The 18834-nt window shown below is 38.9% G+C and overlaps 1 protein-coding gene and 1 long non-coding RNA gene across 2 annotated transcripts in view; both read left to right on the forward strand.

The window, feature by feature from the left end:
- MSH3 (mutS homolog 3) overlaps positions 1 to 12780 on the forward strand; it is a 127301-nt gene extending 114521 nt beyond the window's left edge. The window contains exons 22-24 of the mRNA XM_014550665.1: positions 2428 to 2557; positions 8955 to 9120; positions 11743 to 12780. Coding sequence (XP_014406151.1) covers positions 2428 to 2557; positions 8955 to 9120; positions 11743 to 11851 — 405 coding nt within the window. The 3' untranslated portion in view covers positions 11852 to 12780. The remainder of the gene's footprint in view (positions 1 to 2427; positions 2558 to 8954; positions 9121 to 11742) is intronic.
- Positions 12781 to 16717: 3937 nt separating this feature from the next.
- Positions 16718 to 18834, forward strand: part of LOC106728309 — an 18724-nt gene continuing 16607 nt past the window's right edge. Inside the window, exon 1 of the long non-coding RNA XR_001364590.1 lies at positions 16718 to 17808. This is a non-coding gene — a long non-coding RNA (uncharacterized LOC106728309). The remainder of the gene's footprint in view (positions 17809 to 18834) is intronic.

An 18834-nucleotide genomic window follows, 5' to 3' on the forward strand; every position in this document is an offset into this window, starting at 1 on the left:
CAGGGTGGTGGGGGCCCATCTGGGGTGGGGCTGGCCAGGGGGAGGGGCTACAGGAGGTTGGCTGGCCAGCCCTACCCCTGATCGGGGTGGTGGAGGCCCATCTGGGGCAGGGCTGGCTGGGGGTAGGGGCTGCAGGAGGTTGGCCAGCCTTCCCTGCCCCCTATTGGGGTAGGGGGTGGTGATTAGGGGTGGGGCCAGCCAGCGGGAAGGGCCGTGGGGGGTGTTGGCCGGCCACCCCGCCCTTGATCGGGGCAGAGCGGCTGGGTAGAGGGGCTGCAGGAGGTTGGCTGGCCGGTCCCACCCTCTGATCGGGCTACTGGCCATAGTGGGCGTCATAGTGACCGGTCGTTCCGGTTGTTCCGGCGTTCCAGTCGCTGGCTTTTTATATATATAGATTATTATAGATGTCTCCCATTTCCACCCAGACCCTGCCCCCCTCCACTCAGACCTTGCCCCCCTTCCTATGGCCCTATTCAGGTAGTCAGTCGGGGCTGGAGGGTCCTCTTCCAGTGTGGCACAGTGACATGGCCAGCAAGCTGGTGCTGGTGTTTGGCCAGGGCCCTCAGTTGCTTTCCCTGTGGGCCTTTCCACAAGGCTGCCTTCCCTTGAGGAAGCAGCCCAAGAGACCAAGGCCGAAGCCACAGTGCTTCTTACGACTTAGTCACAGATGCCACACTCTGCCACTGCCGCCACATTCTGCGGGCCACAGAGGCCAGCCCTGATTCAGTGTGGGAAGTGAGAAGCCTTCAAAAGCAGTTTGTTGATATTTCAAAGATTCATTTAGGAATAAATTATGACACCATTGAATTTGTCACTACTCTAGCAGTTTTTGGATATTTGCTAGTAAATGTTAATGAAGAGAGTGTTATTTTTAGATAAAATTTACTTTAGAGGTAAGTTATTGAAGAGGATTCTTCTGGAACAAAAGTCTCCAACCTTTTTATGGATGAAATTACTTATTTTCATGGTGTCTTTTGATTGCTAAGATGGGGAAGAGAGATGGGGGAGGAGTAATGGGGGAGGCTGTGCATTGCTGCTGTGAGTGAATGCGGCCCTGAGGGGAAATAGTGCTGTTGCACAAACCCTTAGGTCTTCTGGCCAGAAATGCCTATCAGCTCAGGGAAGGGCACCATGGAGATTTTAAGAGCATCTTGTCAAAGAAATCCTGCCTTCATAGCTTTATTTGTAATTGTTATAAGGGAGAAGACCCATGTTCTGACTTAGGGCGAATGGCAGATGAATCAAAACTGGAGTTCTTCAATTTAATTACCCTCTTCTACTAATTTCTAGACCATGATTTGGTGTGTACTTCCCTCAAGGTAGGGATTTTTATAAGACATAATAATGTGTGCTTTGAAATAATGCTTATTAAAGAATCCATTGACTCCGTACTGATACCAAAAAATAGAAAATAAATGTTAAAATGGTGACGGTAGGGTGAGGATAAGGTAAAGCACTATTTATAGAATGCCAACTAATAATTATGTAGTTAATTTAAAAAAACCCAGCACAACACAAGATTTAGTAGCAACCATAATAATAACTGATTCCGGCACTGACTATAGGTGGTAAAACCTTTGAATGAAAGATGGTTGGAGACTCAAAGTATCACCTCACAAAATATTTATTTATTACAAAGGAGAAAGGTATCAGTACAATGAAGGAATCTTCTGGACACCCACTTAAACCAGATAATCCAATTTAGCACCCCCAATAATGGGTCAAGTTGATATGAGCCACCTGATGTACAGAAAAGGATATATCACCTACATAGATATGTGATGTTCTTGGCAATAAGGTTTAATCTGAATCTAATCAGGAGGAAACAATCAGTCAAAGCTAAATTGAGGGACATTATGCAAAACAGCTCTCTTAGATACTTCAAAAATGTTAATGTCATAAAAGACAAAAAGAAAAGGCTGGGGAACTCTTCTAGATTAATGGAAATTTGAAAGACATGACTAAGTGCACTGCATGATCCTTGATTAAAAAAAGAACATTTACAAATGGAACAGTTTAGGGAAATATATAGGCTATATGTTAGCTAAAATGGTAATATATCTGTTAAATTTCTTGAGTATAATACATTTTATTCTGATTATGTAGGAGAATATTTTTGTTCTTAGAAGATAAGAATCTTAAGTATTTAGAGATGAAATGTTATACTGTCTGCAATTAATTTTTGGATCGTTCAGGAAAATGTGTGTGTATGTGTATGCGTGTGTGTAGAGTGGGGAAGGAGGAAGGAAGGGGAGATGTGGCAAAATATTAATGGTTGTCTAGATAAAGAGTATACGGATGTCATTTTACTTTTTTTGCAACTTTAATGAAGATGAAAAATTTTTCAAAACAGAAAATTGGAGAAAAGTTTAAATTACATAAAATTAAAAAATAAAATAACATTTATTATATGTCTTATTACTTTAGGTGGAATCCTTAACCCTGTTTGTCACCCATTATCCGCCAGTCTGTGAATTAGAGAAAAGTTACTCACAACAGGTGGGGAATTATCACATGGGATTCTTGGTCAATGAGGATGAGAGCAAACAAGATACAGGTATGAAACGTTCCTTAACAGGTACAACTAGAATGTTGTTGGTTTCCCTGTTTAATAACTTAAAGTTTATAGGAGCATGAACTTATTTCTTAGTAATAATAAAAGCTGTAAATGTTGATTGTAAATGCCATTTGTCCAAATTAATTTTCTTTAAGCTTTGGGTCAAATAGAATTCACATTTATCCTTTCCATCTCTGAGTCTTTTCTTGGTGTTCCTCACCTCATTTTTTTCACAAGAAGAGGGTGGGGTTGAGGGACATTTAGGTTTTTCTCTTAGATTCATCTCAGGAAAGATGTCCTTAACAGTCAAGTGAAGAGTATAATTCATCATCTTTTGAAATACCCAATATTTTACCCAAAACATTAATTGACAAGGAAATTGAATCTCAGACAGGTGAGGTGGCTTGCCCGTGTCGACCATCTGGGTGGGGGATGACCTGAGCCTAGAATCCAGTCCTCTGCTGGCGGGTTCTCTTCTCTCCCCCTCTGCTAGATTCCATGTGGGATTACAGAATTTTCCCGAGCTTTCCACTTACTATAGTGTCACAGAAATGAGACATTTTAGGAAAAAAGAACATCATTAGCCGATAAAAACAAATTCAAGTGCTATATGCATAGTAGTAGATTTTAGCATGAATTTCCCCCTGTAGTACTAATTTTTTAAAGCTACCAGCCTGTAAGCCAGTGATGCTTTACATAGTTGATGTGCAACAATGGAAAATCCATTTTCCAGGACACTCCAGAGTCCAGATTTTATTTTGGAAGAGCAATAAGGATGGATCTGAAAAAGAAATCAGTCCACTAACCCAAATAAAACAAAGCCCTGGACCTAAGATAAAGTAATATTGGGCAATTCTTGCTTTTCACCACCATGCAGTCTTGAAAAACACATGATAAATTCTCTCATGGAAGCAGTTTCGTATCTATTAATCTGCATCCAGAGTGACAGGAGGAGCTTGGAAGCTAAAACCCAGTGGGATAAACAAAATAGGGTTCACCAATAGAGAAGGGTCAGTGATAAGCATTGGATGTGAACTACTAACCCTGAGCCTTACATCTTGTGTTTTGGCATTTTATTTTACTGATTTGAAAGTTTATTCATAACATAACTTTAAAAATTAGATGATGCTTAAAGGCTCAAGCTACCAGGCAGCAGTCCCCTGCTTCCATCCCTTCACTCCATGCTCTCTCCCCACCCCAGTTTGAAAGCAACTGCTTTCAGCTCTTTCCTCCATTTCTTTTATATTCCTCTCTCTTGGTTCATCAACTTGCTTAATAGTGGTTGACTTTTCATTGTGTTAGATGGAGGTCTTCAGCTTTCTCTTCCTCTATTGTCCCAGCAGAGTTGTTAGATATTTTTATTTGTATTCCTTGTTTTCACTATTATTGCCAGTAAGTATTGCTTACTCATGAACCAGGTATGAAGACAGGTGCATTTTATTTCTTTTACAACATTTTCTATTTTCTTAAAGGTAATAATTGCTTTGTTTTTACTTTTTCATTTCATTGCTTTGTTTGCATCTGTGGTTGAATATCCCTTCTCCAGTAGCTTTGTAAAGCACCTCACCTCTCTAGTCATTTTTCTACATGATTGAACTACTGGTTCCACTTTTTCCCATTGGGGTCATTCCACCTGAAGTCCTTTGTTCTCCTGCTCAGCTGACCTGATTACCCCCTCGGCTGCCCAAACATTGTCCTGAGACCTGCCATTGCCACCATCCTAGGAATTCTCTTACCCTCTCTACTGTGCATTTGATTGCAAGTAACAGAACACTGAACTCACACTGATTCAAACAATACGGATATATCCGGTCTCCCATGACAGAAACCTCCAAGGAGGACTAGGCTTCAGCTCCTCTTTGCAATTCTCCAGGCTCCGACTGCCTGCCCTGCCGCCTTCATCATCAGGCTAGTGGCCGGAAGGCTACGGCCCTTTTGGCATTGCATCCAGACTTGACAATGTCCAGAGGAAGAGAAGGGGTCAGCGTTTCCTGTGACTCTGTCTCAGGAGCAAGGGAACTTTTCTCAGGTGCTCACTAGCATCTCATCATTGTCCCATTTCATTTCAGAATTGAATCACATGCTCATTTTTTATTAAAAAAATAAGTGTTTGTTTTTTACATTGGTTTTAGAGAAAGAGGAAGGGAGAGGGAGGCAGAGAGAGAGAGAATAACATCGATTGAGAATCATTGATCTGCTGCTTTAGGCACCCTACTCCCCTACTAGAGACTAAGCCTGCAACCCAGGCACGTGCCCTGACTGGGGATTGTGAACCAGTGACCTTTCGGTGCCCAGGATGACGCTCAACCAACTGAACCACACTGAACTCACACTGGTTCGAACAATATAGGGCACATGCTTATTCTTAAACCAGTTCTTAGAAGTGAGAATGGCAGGAATGACTTTGATCTTCCTAGATTGTAATCAACTTGTGGAGCTGGATATGAGAACACATCCAAGTTAAATGGTCAAGGAGTTAACTCCTTTATAAAGTAGGGTTTTCTTATGGGTGGAATAGATTTTATTTTGGAAGTAAAATCAACTAAAGGAAGTAAAATTGTTGAGACTTTGCCTGAGTGAATATGTCTCCATTATACCTTATACTTGATTTATAATTTAGCAAGGGCTAGAATTTTAGGTTGAAAATCATTTTCACTCAAACATTTGAAGCAATGCTCCAGTGCCTGCTCACTTCCAGTATTATTCCTACACACACACACACACACACACACACACACATATATATATATATATATTTCATCCGTTACCTCTAGCCTAACTTCTCTTCTGTCTAAATGAGAGGCCGTACATAGCTTATCAGTAAAATGCTCCAAATACCCTTTTGGGTGGCTTCCAACATGCTATCTTTATCTATTTCCCATGATATGGTGGATGAAGCAGTGGACCTGAAAGAAACCTGTGTTTTTGGATCTTCCAGTCTATAAAATCTTAGACAAGTCACCTAACCTCACCCTCCTCTAAATTTTAATGAATCAGTCTTAAAGGGACTTCAGAACGTATTTGATCAGGACACATCTCTTTAATAACTGCCTATAGAAGTTTAGCTTTAAAACGGATTTTGCTGTTTCCCTGTAACAAGCAGAAACATGAATGATTACTTTCCCTGACTCTCAGCAGTGTCAGATAAGCTTTTAATAATATCCATTTAAGAAATGGTCATAGCTTACAAATAAAGTCCTTACCAAGAATTTTTATTGTGAGGCTGTAAAGAAATGAGTTGTTTTTACCATCTTCTGTCCCATCTGGTTCTCTCTGCCTCCACATTTACATTACATACTCTCCCTCCCTCCCTCCCTTCCCCATCAAAGAGGGGTGAAGGACTGGGGCAAAAGACAGTCTTGAGGTAGAACATATCTATAAAAAGAGTTCCCCCTCGTGATTATGAAAAGTGGTCATTTTATTTACTTTGATGATGTGAAAACTACCATATTTAGTACTGAGGTTTGTTGATAAATTATTCAGAACAATGTAATATTTTATATATTTATCTCTATTTGATAGCTGTATTAAATTTAAAAAACATTTTATAGCAATATATTATATATACTATATCTGATATGTAAAGCAAAAAAGAAAAGAAAAATGCCATCAGCAAAACAATGTTTAAGTGAAGGGTTTTGTGGCGTTTAGTAAGTAGGCTTTCAGAATTGGATGGATGGATGATGAATGGACAAATGGACAGACAGATGATTGAATCTTTTTTTAGAAAAACCAGCATGAGACTAGATTATAGAGGTGAGGCCAGAGATAGGGAGATCAGTTGGGACTAATCCAGCTGAAGTGATGAAGATGAGAAAAGTTTGCTTTTGATTGCCTACTGCTGTTCACTTCCCTTCTGGTCTTGCTTGTGAGCATTGCGGATAAAATATTATCCAGGTTAGCAGGCACTGGCTTCTCCATGCTTCTTTTCCTTATCTGTTCCCACCCACTTCCTCACCTGTTCTTTGTGTTCCTTAAATTTTATTTGGTGGCAAAAGGTATTCTTAGTGCTTTGTAATGTAAATTTTAGTCTCTGTATTCCCCAGGGTGTCTGCATTCTTTCCCCTCCCACTGCCAGCACCCACCCTCAGAAAGGTACTATTATTTTCCTGTTGCTGAATTCTTAGAGGAAGTTAAGGAAAATTCCATTATCCAGTTTCTCTTTGTGTTCACTCTTTTGATGTTTTAGTTTTTAGCTGATAAAAGAATAATGCATACACATTTATGAAATGAAATAATGCATGAGAAAAGTTTGATGATAAACTTATAAGTATACTAGAGTAGCAGAAATCATTGTAAATCTTGTTCATGTTGGACATTTTTGCAACACAGTACAATTATATCGAATTTGATAATAAAAGCTACATAATGCTGAGGTGCTTCAGATTTATCACAAATCAAACTATTTGCAGCATTGTGTTTGAGTTATTGTAGTTCATTACATCCCGATTCTTTAAAAGCTTTTAATTCATATGTATGTATATGTGTGATGGACTGGGCTCCCCAGAAAGCTGACTCTGAGATTTGCATGCCAGAGGTTTACTGAGGAGTGCAGGCGCGGTCAACACCTGAGGGCAGGGCTAGGCAGGATGGAGCTGTGAGGCTTCAGCCAGCCCTACTGAGAGCTCTGAGGCTGGGATGGTCCTTCAGAGTAACCTCAGCTTGGGGTGAGGGAGTCAGGCTGTAAACCCTTTATTAGTTATCAACTGTAGCATAGCAAATTACTCCCAAACAGAGCAGCTTAAAATAGCAAACACAACCCAGCTGGTGTGGCTTAGTGGTTAAGCTTTGATCTATGAACCAGGACAGTTAGGACTAACCCAGTTTGAGTCAGGGTTCAATTCCTGGTCAGGGCATATGCCCAGGTTGTGGGCTCAATCCCCAGTGTGGGGTGTGTAGGAGGCAGCTGATGAATGTTTCTCTCTCATCATTGCTGTTTCCATCTCTCCCTCTCCCTTCCTCTCTGAAATCAACAAAAAAAATTTTTTTTAAAGTAGGTTTACAGTTGTTCATAAGGAAAATAATACACTAATCAATAAATAATACAAGAGTAAACTTTTATATACTCACAACTGTAAACCTACTTTTAAAAAAATAAAAAAATAGCAAACACATGTCTCCTAATTTCTGTGGTCAGGACTCCATGGACAGCTGAGCTGACACCTCCACTTCGCAATCTCTCACAAGGCTACTAGCAAGGTATTGACTGGGGCAGCAGCCCCTTCAGGGCTCAACTAGTGAAATCCACTTTGCAGCCCAATGACATGGCTGTTGGCAGGCCTCAGAATATCCACTTCCAAGCTCACTCACGTGGCTGCTGGCAGGCCTCCAGGCCCTCGCTGACTGTTGGCCGGAGACATCAGTTTCTTTCCATATAGGCCTCTCCACAGAGCAGCCACAACAGGTCAACTGGCTTCCCTCAGAGCAGGCAAGCAAGAGCGCCCAAGACAGAGGCCACTGTCTTTTGTAATCTAATCTCAAAAGTGACATGACATCATTTTTGCCATATTCTATTCAAGGAAAGCAAGTCTCTAGGTCCAGCCTACACTCAAGGAGAGGGGATGGCACAGGGGATGGCACAGGGTGTGAACCCTGGGAGGCAGGTCATCTTAGAGGCTGCCTGCCAACCTGCGTAGCAGTCAGTCACTGGATGCAGGCTGCTTAAGACGGTGGATCGTGACCTGGGGTGAAGCCGCTTTCTTCAGCTAAGGCAGTTCCTAAAGAGGGCATAGAACTAAGGGTCTCGAGCCAACAGCTTTCTAACAGTTGGGGCAATAAACCCTCAGTCCTCAGTGGGATCTGCATGGTACTGAACAGCATCCATTTCTATATATACTACTTCTGGTTACTATGATATTTAATGAACCTGAATTTCTCAATCATATTTAAACTGTGTAACGTAATATTTCCTTATCTGTTTTTGTTGTTGTCTTGTTGCTAGCACTTTTAAAAACAGCTTATGTATATTACTTTACAGAGTGCATACATATAAGATTGAACACATTATTTCTTTGAGTAACACTTTTTAAATAATCTGTTTTTAAAGGAGAAATTATAGTGTAACATGTATCAGATCATTCTCTTTTTTATAAAGATGTTCACATCAAATCTTTCAGTTTGCAGCATAAAAGTAATTATTTCTTAACTTGCAATGAATCATTTTTAAAAACCATTTTAAGCTAAAAGATCCTAAATGCAAAAGCATTTTCAAATCAGCAGTTTTTTTTGGTCTGGATATGTAGACTTGATCAAAGGAGCTAACAGGTGATAAGGAACAGTGGGTTTCTTTTTCAGATCGTAAATTTTAATAAAGTTTAAGAATTTATATTTCTTCTTTAATCTAATTTCTTTGAACTTTCAGGCATGGTTTTCTTCATCTCCTTTTTTTATTTCGTAGGCGAAGAAGCCCCTGAGTTTGTCACCTTTCTTTATCAAATAACCAGAGGAATTGCAGCAAGGAGTTATGGACTAAATGTGGCTAAACTAGCAGATGTCCCTGGAGAAATTTTAAAGAAAGCAGCTAGCAAGTCAAAAGAGCTGGAAGGATTAGTAAATATGAAAAGGTCAGAATCATTGTGTTTCATTTTTTAATTTATTATGAAACCTTCCATTTTGTCCAAGGAAGAGGACTGTCCTGTAAATGAACATCAGATCTACCTTTAAGCACCTCTTCAAATATTCTGAAATATTTAATTACAGTAAAATGAAAGCAGTTCTCCCAAAGTTTATGTGAATTCAGTTTGCTTCTCTAGTCAGATCTTCATCTACTAAATTGGTTTTCCTTTCATTTTCTCTAAAGAATCACGTTAACTCCTTAACATGTGACAACATATTAGTTGCCTAAAATATTCATTTGTACAAAAAAATTACTAAAAAAAACCCAATATATAAAATCTTTGGGGTACCTCTATTTTTCATATATTGCATTCAGATATTAAGGATTCTGTCAGGACATGAATGAAAATAATAGTATTAGTAACTAGGTAAGTATAGTCAGTATCTACATGTCACTTTGTGGATTTGTTTTTGACAGATTTTTCATTCTAAACTTGACTTCTCTCTGTCCCCTGGACATGTGAATGCATTCCACCCTTTGCCCTTGAAATCCAGCCTGTATGTAGTCAATATATAAACTGATCTTAATACAAAGCCACGCAAGATATACTTTGGAAGGAAAACATTCCCAGGAAAATATCACATAAATAAATAAAAAAGTATAGTCTTTTGTTTTCCAAATATCAGATTATATTATCAAACAACATAAGCTCCTCATCTGCCTATGGCCCACTCCTGGTCTGCCTGGGAGGTAGGTTGCTGTGCAAGTTGGTGGGCAGCCTCTAAGATGACCACCAGAGATCCCTGTCTCCTAGAGTTCATCTCTTCTCCTTGAGTGTAAGCTGGACCCAGTGACTTGCTTCCCTTGAATAGAATGTGGCAAAAATGATGTCATGTCACTTCTGAGATTAGATTACAGAAGACAGTGGCCTCTGTCTTGGGCACTCTTGCTTGCCTGCTCTGAGGGAAGCCAGTTGACCTGTTGTGGGCCGCTCTGTGGAGAGGCCTACATGGAAAGAAATTGACGTGTCTGGCCAATAGTCAGGAAGGGCCTGGAGGTCTGCTAGCAGCCATATGAGTGGACAAATTGTGGGTTAAATAGAAAATCTTGCCTGGCTACCGTACTGTAATAATATGTTTTTGTTCTGGAAGTCATCACCAAATTTAAATATTGATACATAGTTAAAGAATCAATTGCAAACTTATATACTGAAGCACAGTTGTGCAACCAACTTCTCTTTCTCCTCTCTCTTTGTCTTGTGGTTCTGTCTTGCACTCTGCACCTGCATGCTAAATGGTGGTTGCCCAGCATGTAGCTTTCTCCATTGACATTCTCTTCTGGGTCATGTGTGCAGTGCCCAATTAGAAGCAAATGATGTCATTAGTGACAGCCTATTTCTCATTTGTTGCAAAATAGATTCATATAAAAATTTTCCGGAGAGAAAAACAATCATCTATGAGAGTTTAAAAATAAACTTAGCTCTAGTTTTTTGCAAAGTGCAAAGACAACTTTAATTACTCTTTGGTTGTCTTACTATGATTTTTTTCCCCCTAAAGAAACTAGAATAAAACGTTACTACAAAAGATAGATTGCTCGGTGTCAAAATATATTTTACACTTGTTGCTACTGTATAGCCTATAAGTAAGAGTGATAAAATTCACAGATAATTTATAAATATTAAAAAATATATTTTTATTTATTTCAGAGAGAGGAAGGAAGAGAGAAAGATAGAAATATCAATAATGAGAGAGAATCATTGATCAGCTGCCTCCAGTACCACCCCCTCCAACTACTGTGTGACATTCTGAAATCTAGAATGTTATCTTGACAAGACAGAGACTTGTAGGAAGAGGTTGTGTTGGGATGGAATCTGATGATTTATCAGGAAACTATATTTATTATTTTACCTTTTCTCTAAAAGTGCTTATCTCATCAATTCTATTGGCCAGATCTTGGGCATTGGTGTGGATTTGTTATAATTGCTAATATTTATTGAATGCCTACTGTGCACAGAAACAAGTCTGGGCAGTCATTTGCAGTGGTGTAGACCCAGTTATTTATCTTGTTGCTTTATATACTCATTTAATCCCATGACAACCTTGTGAGAGAGGTACTGTTGTAATCCCCTTGTTATAGTTGGGGAAAATGGGGCCAAGTGAGGGTAGGAAACTCCCCAAGAAACCAGGGTCACACAGGTAGTTAGTGGTGGTAATTAGAACTCAGATACTCTGGCTTCAGACCTAAACACATACCTGGGTTGCTTTCTGCTGAAAAAAAGCAGGTCTGTGTTATGTTGGCATTTTCCTCTTTCATTAGCTAGCTTTATTTTAGTAAATCAATTTTGCTTTTACTCCTGTGAGCATCTGCGGCTTCTGGCTGAGTTACTAGGAGAAAAGGGAGGAAGCTGGCTGTCCCTCCCTGGAGGCAATGGTGCTGCTGACCTTGGCCCCTTGATCAGGGCAGCAGCGCTGAAAACTCCCGTCACCAGCAGGCTGGCGCTGACACCGCCTCCTACCCACAGAGCCCTGCTGGGATTCTGGTGTCACAGATTCTTCATCGCTTTCAGTGAGATGTATTGTTCCCCAACCATTTCATTTATAAAATAAGTAGTACTTTATTTTCTCTCCAGGAAAAGGCGAAAGTGTTTTACAAAATTATGGACGATAACGGATGCAAAAGCCCTGCGAAAGTGGACAGACGAGTTTGAAATGGAAGACATGGCAGATTTCTCTTTCTGATTAAAATGAAGTCTATGTTTTGAACAAAAACTAGAGAATTAAAAACACCAACTGTACAAAACAGCCCTCCAGTGACAGCCCATCTCTGTGTGAGCGCAGAACAAGACCGTGGGACATTCCTGTGGGAAACGGCTTCGTGTAGAAAGTCTGTTTCAGGCTCCCGGCATCCTGTCATCCTGATTTAAAGTATAAACACTTTTGAATATTGAGACTTGTGTTATGTAATTAGAAAATTTCAGGGACGGTAAGCTTCACATAAAATTAAAACCTAAATAAAGCCTAAAGTTTTTAGAGAGTGATATAAAAATTTAATTTATATTTTTATTTGTTTTAGTTTAGATAACTTACAACTGGGTGAAATGACTGGCAAAAATTTACCTTTTCGTTTGAACTAAAATAATTTTATAAAGCCACCAGTTTATTCACTCTGGGCATAAACATTTTTGATAAGAAATAGACTTATCAAGCGTTTAGCAACTAGAACACAGAAGGAATAAAATCATGAAATTTGAAGTTAAATATTGGCAGTTTTAAGCAATTTAAAGATTGTTGGATGAAATTATTTGTCATTTATTGAAGTAAACATGAATACTTGCTATGAATTATAATGTTTTGTTGATTTTTGGGGTTTTCAACTTTCTGGCAATTGTTACTTTTAAAGTTTAATTATGGAACCAAGATTGCTTCTTTACAAAATATATGGAACTGACCTTATTCTCAGTTTGGAGCTTTCTAATAACCAGTATACAAATGTACGATACGCTCTCTGTAGTGAGCCTTCCAGCTCAGTTGGTCGATAGCAGCTCTCCCACCCTGCATGTTTAGTGCAACACATGCTCATCTGTGTCCCCGGGATTTTTTCAGCATTTACAATCTGGCTTCTCATATCCATGTACGTTTTGTTTCTAAATATATGATCTTGCTCTCCATGAAGGCTCTCCATCCTATTTCCCACACATCTATTATTGCTGCTCAGTTAAATGTCTTCCACACATTTGATGGGCATATTTCTAATTCCTTTTTCAGATTATTTCCTGCAGGGGCCCTACCAGTGACCCCTGGACCCGGGAGTCAGTATAACTACCCAGGAGGATGAACGGGACTCACACTTGAGCCCTCCCATTTCCCAGCTTTTTGGTGTTAGAGTGTGATGTAGTTTGATTGATTCCATCATCCCTCCAGAAATTCTCAAAAATGTTTCAAAATACACTTAATTGGAATTTATGCTGTAAAATTTAAAAAAAGGACAATACTTGTTAAACAATGTATTAACTTTAAATGTTTTATATTCTTGCTAACAAGATTTCAAAGGTACCCTTACTAGCAGGGCAGCAAGGAAAGGAGATGTAGCCTGGAGTGTCATGGCCAGGCCTGAGGGAGCCATAGGGACCAGCAGTCGTTGCTAAGGTCCAAGTGGACATTTCAGGCCATATCTGGCCTGCCCAGGCCAGTGTTGACATTCAAGCAGGTGAGGGTTCCAGGTGCATTGTCTCCAGGCAATGGCAGTATTTAGTGTCTGGCAGGGGACATTGTGGGACATAGTAAGGTCGATTCTCTAACATGATGCAGGATGTTAGCCAGCCAGCCAGTTTGCAGGAGGTCGGACCTGCTTCAAGTTTGGAAGAAGACCAGCACTGCTAACTGTACTTCAAGTGAGGCTCGTTTCCAGCCAGGTTCCTGAGTTTCTGAAGGGGAGGTTGTGGCACAGTCCTAGTCATGAAGATTGCACAGATGCCATGGAGACTGGCAGGAAAGATGCAGCTGCTGGGGTACGTACTCCAGACACCAAACTTGGGCTCCAGTTCTAAAGTTAGATATGGCATCTTCAAGATACTAATTTTATTTCCTTTGGAGATAAACCCAGAAGTGGGATTGCTGGATCATATGGTAGTTCTGTTTTTAATTTTTTGAGGAACCTCCATACTGTTTTTCATAGAGGCTGTACCAATTTGCATTCACACCAACCCTTTTCGCCACACCCTTGCCAACACATGTTATCACTTGTGTTTTCGATAATAGCCATCCTAACAGGTGTGAGGTGATATCTCATTGTGGGTTTAATTTGCATTTGATTATACTCAATTTTAGAACATTTTCATCACCCTGAAAAAGACACCTGTACTCATTAGCAGTCACTCTCTATTCCTCCCCAAAGTCCCTAGTCTTAGACAGCCACTAATCTGCTTTCTATAGATTTGTCTATATTGGACACTTCATCTGAATGGAATCATACGATATGTGGTCTTTGTATCTGGCTTCTTTCATTTAGCAAACTCTTTCCAAGATTCGTCATGTTGTAGCATGTGACAGGACTTCATCATTTTTTTTTTTAATATATTTTATTGATTTTTTACAGAGAAGAAGGGAGAGGGATACAGAGCCAGAAACATCGACAAGATTCGTCATGTTGTAGCACGTGACAGGACTTCATCATTTTTTATTACTGAAAATGATTCCATTTTATATATACACCACATTTTATTTTATTTATCCATTTGTCAGCTTATGCACATTTGAGTTGTTTGTGGGTTTGGGCTATTATGGATAATTCTGCTGTACAGGTTTTTATGAGGCAAGGCCCAGGATTTTTAAAAGCTTCCCCAAGTAATTCTAATGGGCAGACAGGTTTGTGAACCACTAGTCTCAATGATCACATGACAACAGTGTTTGCCATTGGCTTGACAACCACTTGGTCTGTCTCTCCTCTGCTTTACCTGTCACTTAGGACAAAGCAGGGCATACTAGAGACCACCCACCCCAATAATATTAGTTAAAAGAGAAAAGAAAAACCAAACCCTTTCAGATTAGAAATCCAATGAAAAGACTTGTCTTTTTATAATTAAGACACCATTTCACTAGGGATTCAGAATCCATACAGAAGTCTACCTTATCTTAAAACAATAAAAAAATAAAAATTTCTTTTGATAGTTTGTGTAGGTTTGTGTAGGTTATGGTCGTTGGTGGTCATGGAGCTAGTAAAACAGTGTCCCCTGCATGAATCCCAGAGTGAAGACTAGATTGAATCCAATATTGTCTCCAAATTAGTGTTGACCTTTCCTGAGTTTCAAGATCAATATTAATTATAAAGTGCTATGTAATGTTCCACACCAGGGATATAGGTGGAGAGAGAAATGAACTTGAGTTACTACCACCTGTGGTTTCTAACTTAACTTTATAATTATGGTCATTTCCTCTTTGCAACACTATAGTTAGTATACAGGTGTCCTCTCTACCCACAGTTTTGCTTTCCATAGTTTTAGTGTGAAAATATTAAATTGAATATTCCAGAAGTAAATAATTTATAAGTTTAAGTCGTGTACCCTTCTGAGTAGCATAATGAAATCTGTTGCTGTCCTGTTTCATCCTGCCCGAGATGTGAATCATTCCTTTGTCCGGTGCATTCATGCTGTATATACTACCCGCCCATCAGTCACGTAGCACCCGTCTTGGTTATCAGATAGGCTGTTGAGGTACTGCCGTGCTTGTGTCTTTCTTTTGGCTCTAAGGACATTCATCTAATTATGACGTGCCTGACACTGCGTATGATGTCATATGATGTGCATACAACAAAAGGCTCTGCGGTTCAGTATAAAGAGCACTTGATAGAGAGCCAGCAGACCACTTCTGGTGCTGGCGCTGACATTTAGTATCTTTGAAGAAGCCATATAAAACATTTCTGGTACTCTATATTTTCCTCTGTAAAGTTTTAATCAGAATAGTAGTAAAAGCCTTGCTTATTTCATAGAATTGTTCTGAGAGTCACTAAAAAAATGAATGGGAAAGAGCTTCATAAACTATAAACTGCTATGGGTATCAAATAATTTGTTAAAAAATGATGGATTGTCATTTGGACCTAACTGATAGACATGACTTGACTAAATAGACCAGGTAAGAAATCACATAATGTTGGATTTCTAGTTTTCTAGCTAGACAACCAAGAAAACAGGCTTTTGGCCTCAGGAGAGCGTGGGAGAAATCATGGAAAGAGGGAGCTTGAGGAAAAGATCCTTAGAAAGCTGTGTATAGAGTCCTACCTCAACTCCAAGCTGCTCATGCATGCAACTGACTCAGGACAACATGCTAAAGGCTTTGAGAATTGGCTACAAGGTGGTGGACTACCACCAGGTCCGAGATTGACCACCTGAGTGATGCACAAGTGAGATAGATCCAAGAGCATTGCAAAGGCTTTGAAAATTCAAGTGATAAAACCATAGCCCACTGATGGCAGGTCAGAATGTATGGCCTGTACCAACCAGGTTGATCAGCAGCTAAAACTACAGAATAAACACTGACCAAACCCCAGTGAATTATAATATGTAAAACAGGAATAATAAAAAAATTTCTCAATATACAAAGAATCAGGAAAATCTCAACAACTTGCAAGAAAAACCAACCTCAAGATGGCTCAAATGTTACACTTATCCAACAATGACTTTATTAATCCTCACCTGAGGATATATTTCCATTGATTTCTAGAGAGAGTGGAAAGGAGGGGGAGGGACAGAGAAACATCAATGTGAGAGAGACATCAATTGGTTGCCTCCCACATGCATCCCAACTGAGTGAGGTACATGCCCTTGACCAAAATTGAATCCTGGACCCTTCAGTCTGTGGGCTGAGGCTCTATCTACTGAGCCAAACCGGCTAGGGCCCGACAATGACTTTAAATGATTTAAGAGGGAACAATGTTTCCCTGGCCAGTATGGCTAACTTGGTTGGGCATTGTCCTGTGCACCAAAAGGTTGCTGGTTCGATTTCCAGTCAGGGCATATGTCTGGATTGCAAGCTCAACTCCTGGTAGCGGGTGTGCAGGAGGCAGCCAATGCTCTTACATTGATGTTTCTCTCTCCCTCTTCCTAAAAAAATCAATAACATAAAAAAAGAGAGAGAGAGTGAAATGAATGGAAAGGTAGAACTTATCTGTAAAAAAACATATATAAGCTATAAGAAAGAACCATGGAGGTATTGTGGAATGGGGAATTATTTAATGGATATAGTTTCATTTTTGCAAGATGAAAAGAGTTCTGAAGATTGGTTGCACTCAATATGAAGGTATTTAACACTACTGAACTGTACACTTAAAAATGATTATAATGGTAAATTTTGTGTATTTTATCACATTTTTTAAAAAAGGAATAAAGTAAATTGATATGTACTTATCTGGGAATATATCCATAATGCATTTCTAAGTAAAAATAAAGCATGTTTTAGAGTGGGGGGGAAAAACAAATTGATATGTAAGAACTGAAAACTGCAATAATTGCAATAAAAAAATTCACTAGATGGGCACAATTACAGAATGGAGATGACAGAGGAAAGAGTCATTGAACTTTAAGATCAATATCAAAATCAATATATATTACCCATTCGAATAACAGAGAAGAACAACTGAAAAAAGTTATCAGAGCCTCATGTACCTGTGGAACAATTTCAAAGGAATAAAATGCATGTCTTTGGAGCCCCAGAAAAAGAGGAGACATTGGTACAGCTAACTATTGAAAGAAATAAAGGATGAATTGGCAAAGGCATGGCTGTAATGATTCAAGAAGCTTAGTAGATCCCAAACAAGATAAACTAAAATAAGCAAACAATCAAAAAGCTGTCCAGATGCATTATAACCAAACAGCTGAAAATTAAAAATTTTTGAGAGAAAAATGTTGCATTACATATAAAGGCAAAATGATTCCAATGATTATGAATTTCTTATCATAGAGGCCATAAGGCAGTTGAACAAAGAAATATCAACCTGGAATTCTATATTCTGTTAAATATCTTTCAGGAATGAAGGCATTCTCAGATGAAGGGAAAATAAGAGAATATGTTGCCAATGCACATGCTTAAAAAAAAAAGAAAAAGAAGCTAAAAAACAAGTTGTTCAGATAGAAGGGAAATGACACCAGAGGGACACCTGAAACTTCAGAAATGAAGAAAGAGCAAAAGAAATAACAAATATATGGGTAAATGCCATACTTTTTACTCCTCTTGAGTTTTTAAAAATATGTGTAATAATTGCAAGCAAACAGAATGGCAGGATTTATAGTGTAAACAGATGTGATACATCTGATATCTACAACATAAAGAGTGGAATATAAAGGGACTTACATGGTTGAAAGCTTCCTGAATTTTTTGGAGTGGTAAAATATTAATAAGTAGGCTATAAAAGTTAAGTATGTATATTTTAATCAGCAATCATAAAATATTATACAAACTATGCTTTTAAAATCTAAGAGATAAATTAAAATAGAAAATGAAGAGATATTTAAATAATTGAAAAGAAACCAGAAAAGGAGCAACAGGAATGAAGAAAAGGAGGGGACAAACTGAAAACAAAAAATAAGATGATGGATCCAACCATGTATGTTCAATGTAAATGTTCTAGAAACAACACTTAAAAGAGTTTGTCACTTTGGTTAAAGACATAAGTCATAATTATATACTCTTTCTAAGAAGTTCACTTTAAATAATATGAATAAGTAGAAAGATAGAAAAAAATGTATCATGCAAAAACTATATTAATCAGACAAAAGTAAACCAGAACATGGAAAATTAACAAATATAAAGAAGTAAATTACATATAATAAAATGGTCAATTCACAGAAGACATAAAAATCCTGAATATGTATGCAGCTAACAACAGAACTTAACAATATATAAAGCAAGAACTGATAGAACTGAAAGAAATAAAATAGATCAATTCACAATTATAAACACTTCAACACTCCTGTTAGTAATCAATAGAATAAGTAGACAGAAAACCAACAAGAATATAGAAGTCCTGAATGACACTCAATCTACCTAATCTGATTTTATAGAATACTAGAGGCCCGGTGCACGGAATTTGTGCACAGGGCAGGAGTGTGTGTCCCTCAGCCCAACCTGCACCCTCTCCAATCTGGAACCCCTCAAGGGATGTCTGACTGCCCTAGTGGGATTGGGCCTGAACGGGCAGTCGGACATCCCTCTCACAATCCAGGACTGCTGGC

The sequence above is a fragment of the Myotis brandtii genome, unplaced genomic scaffold (assembly GCF_000412655.1).
Source record: "Myotis brandtii unplaced genomic scaffold, ASM41265v1 scaffold115, whole genome shotgun sequence".
NCBI lineage: Eukaryota > Metazoa > Chordata > Mammalia > Chiroptera > Vespertilionidae > Myotis > Myotis brandtii.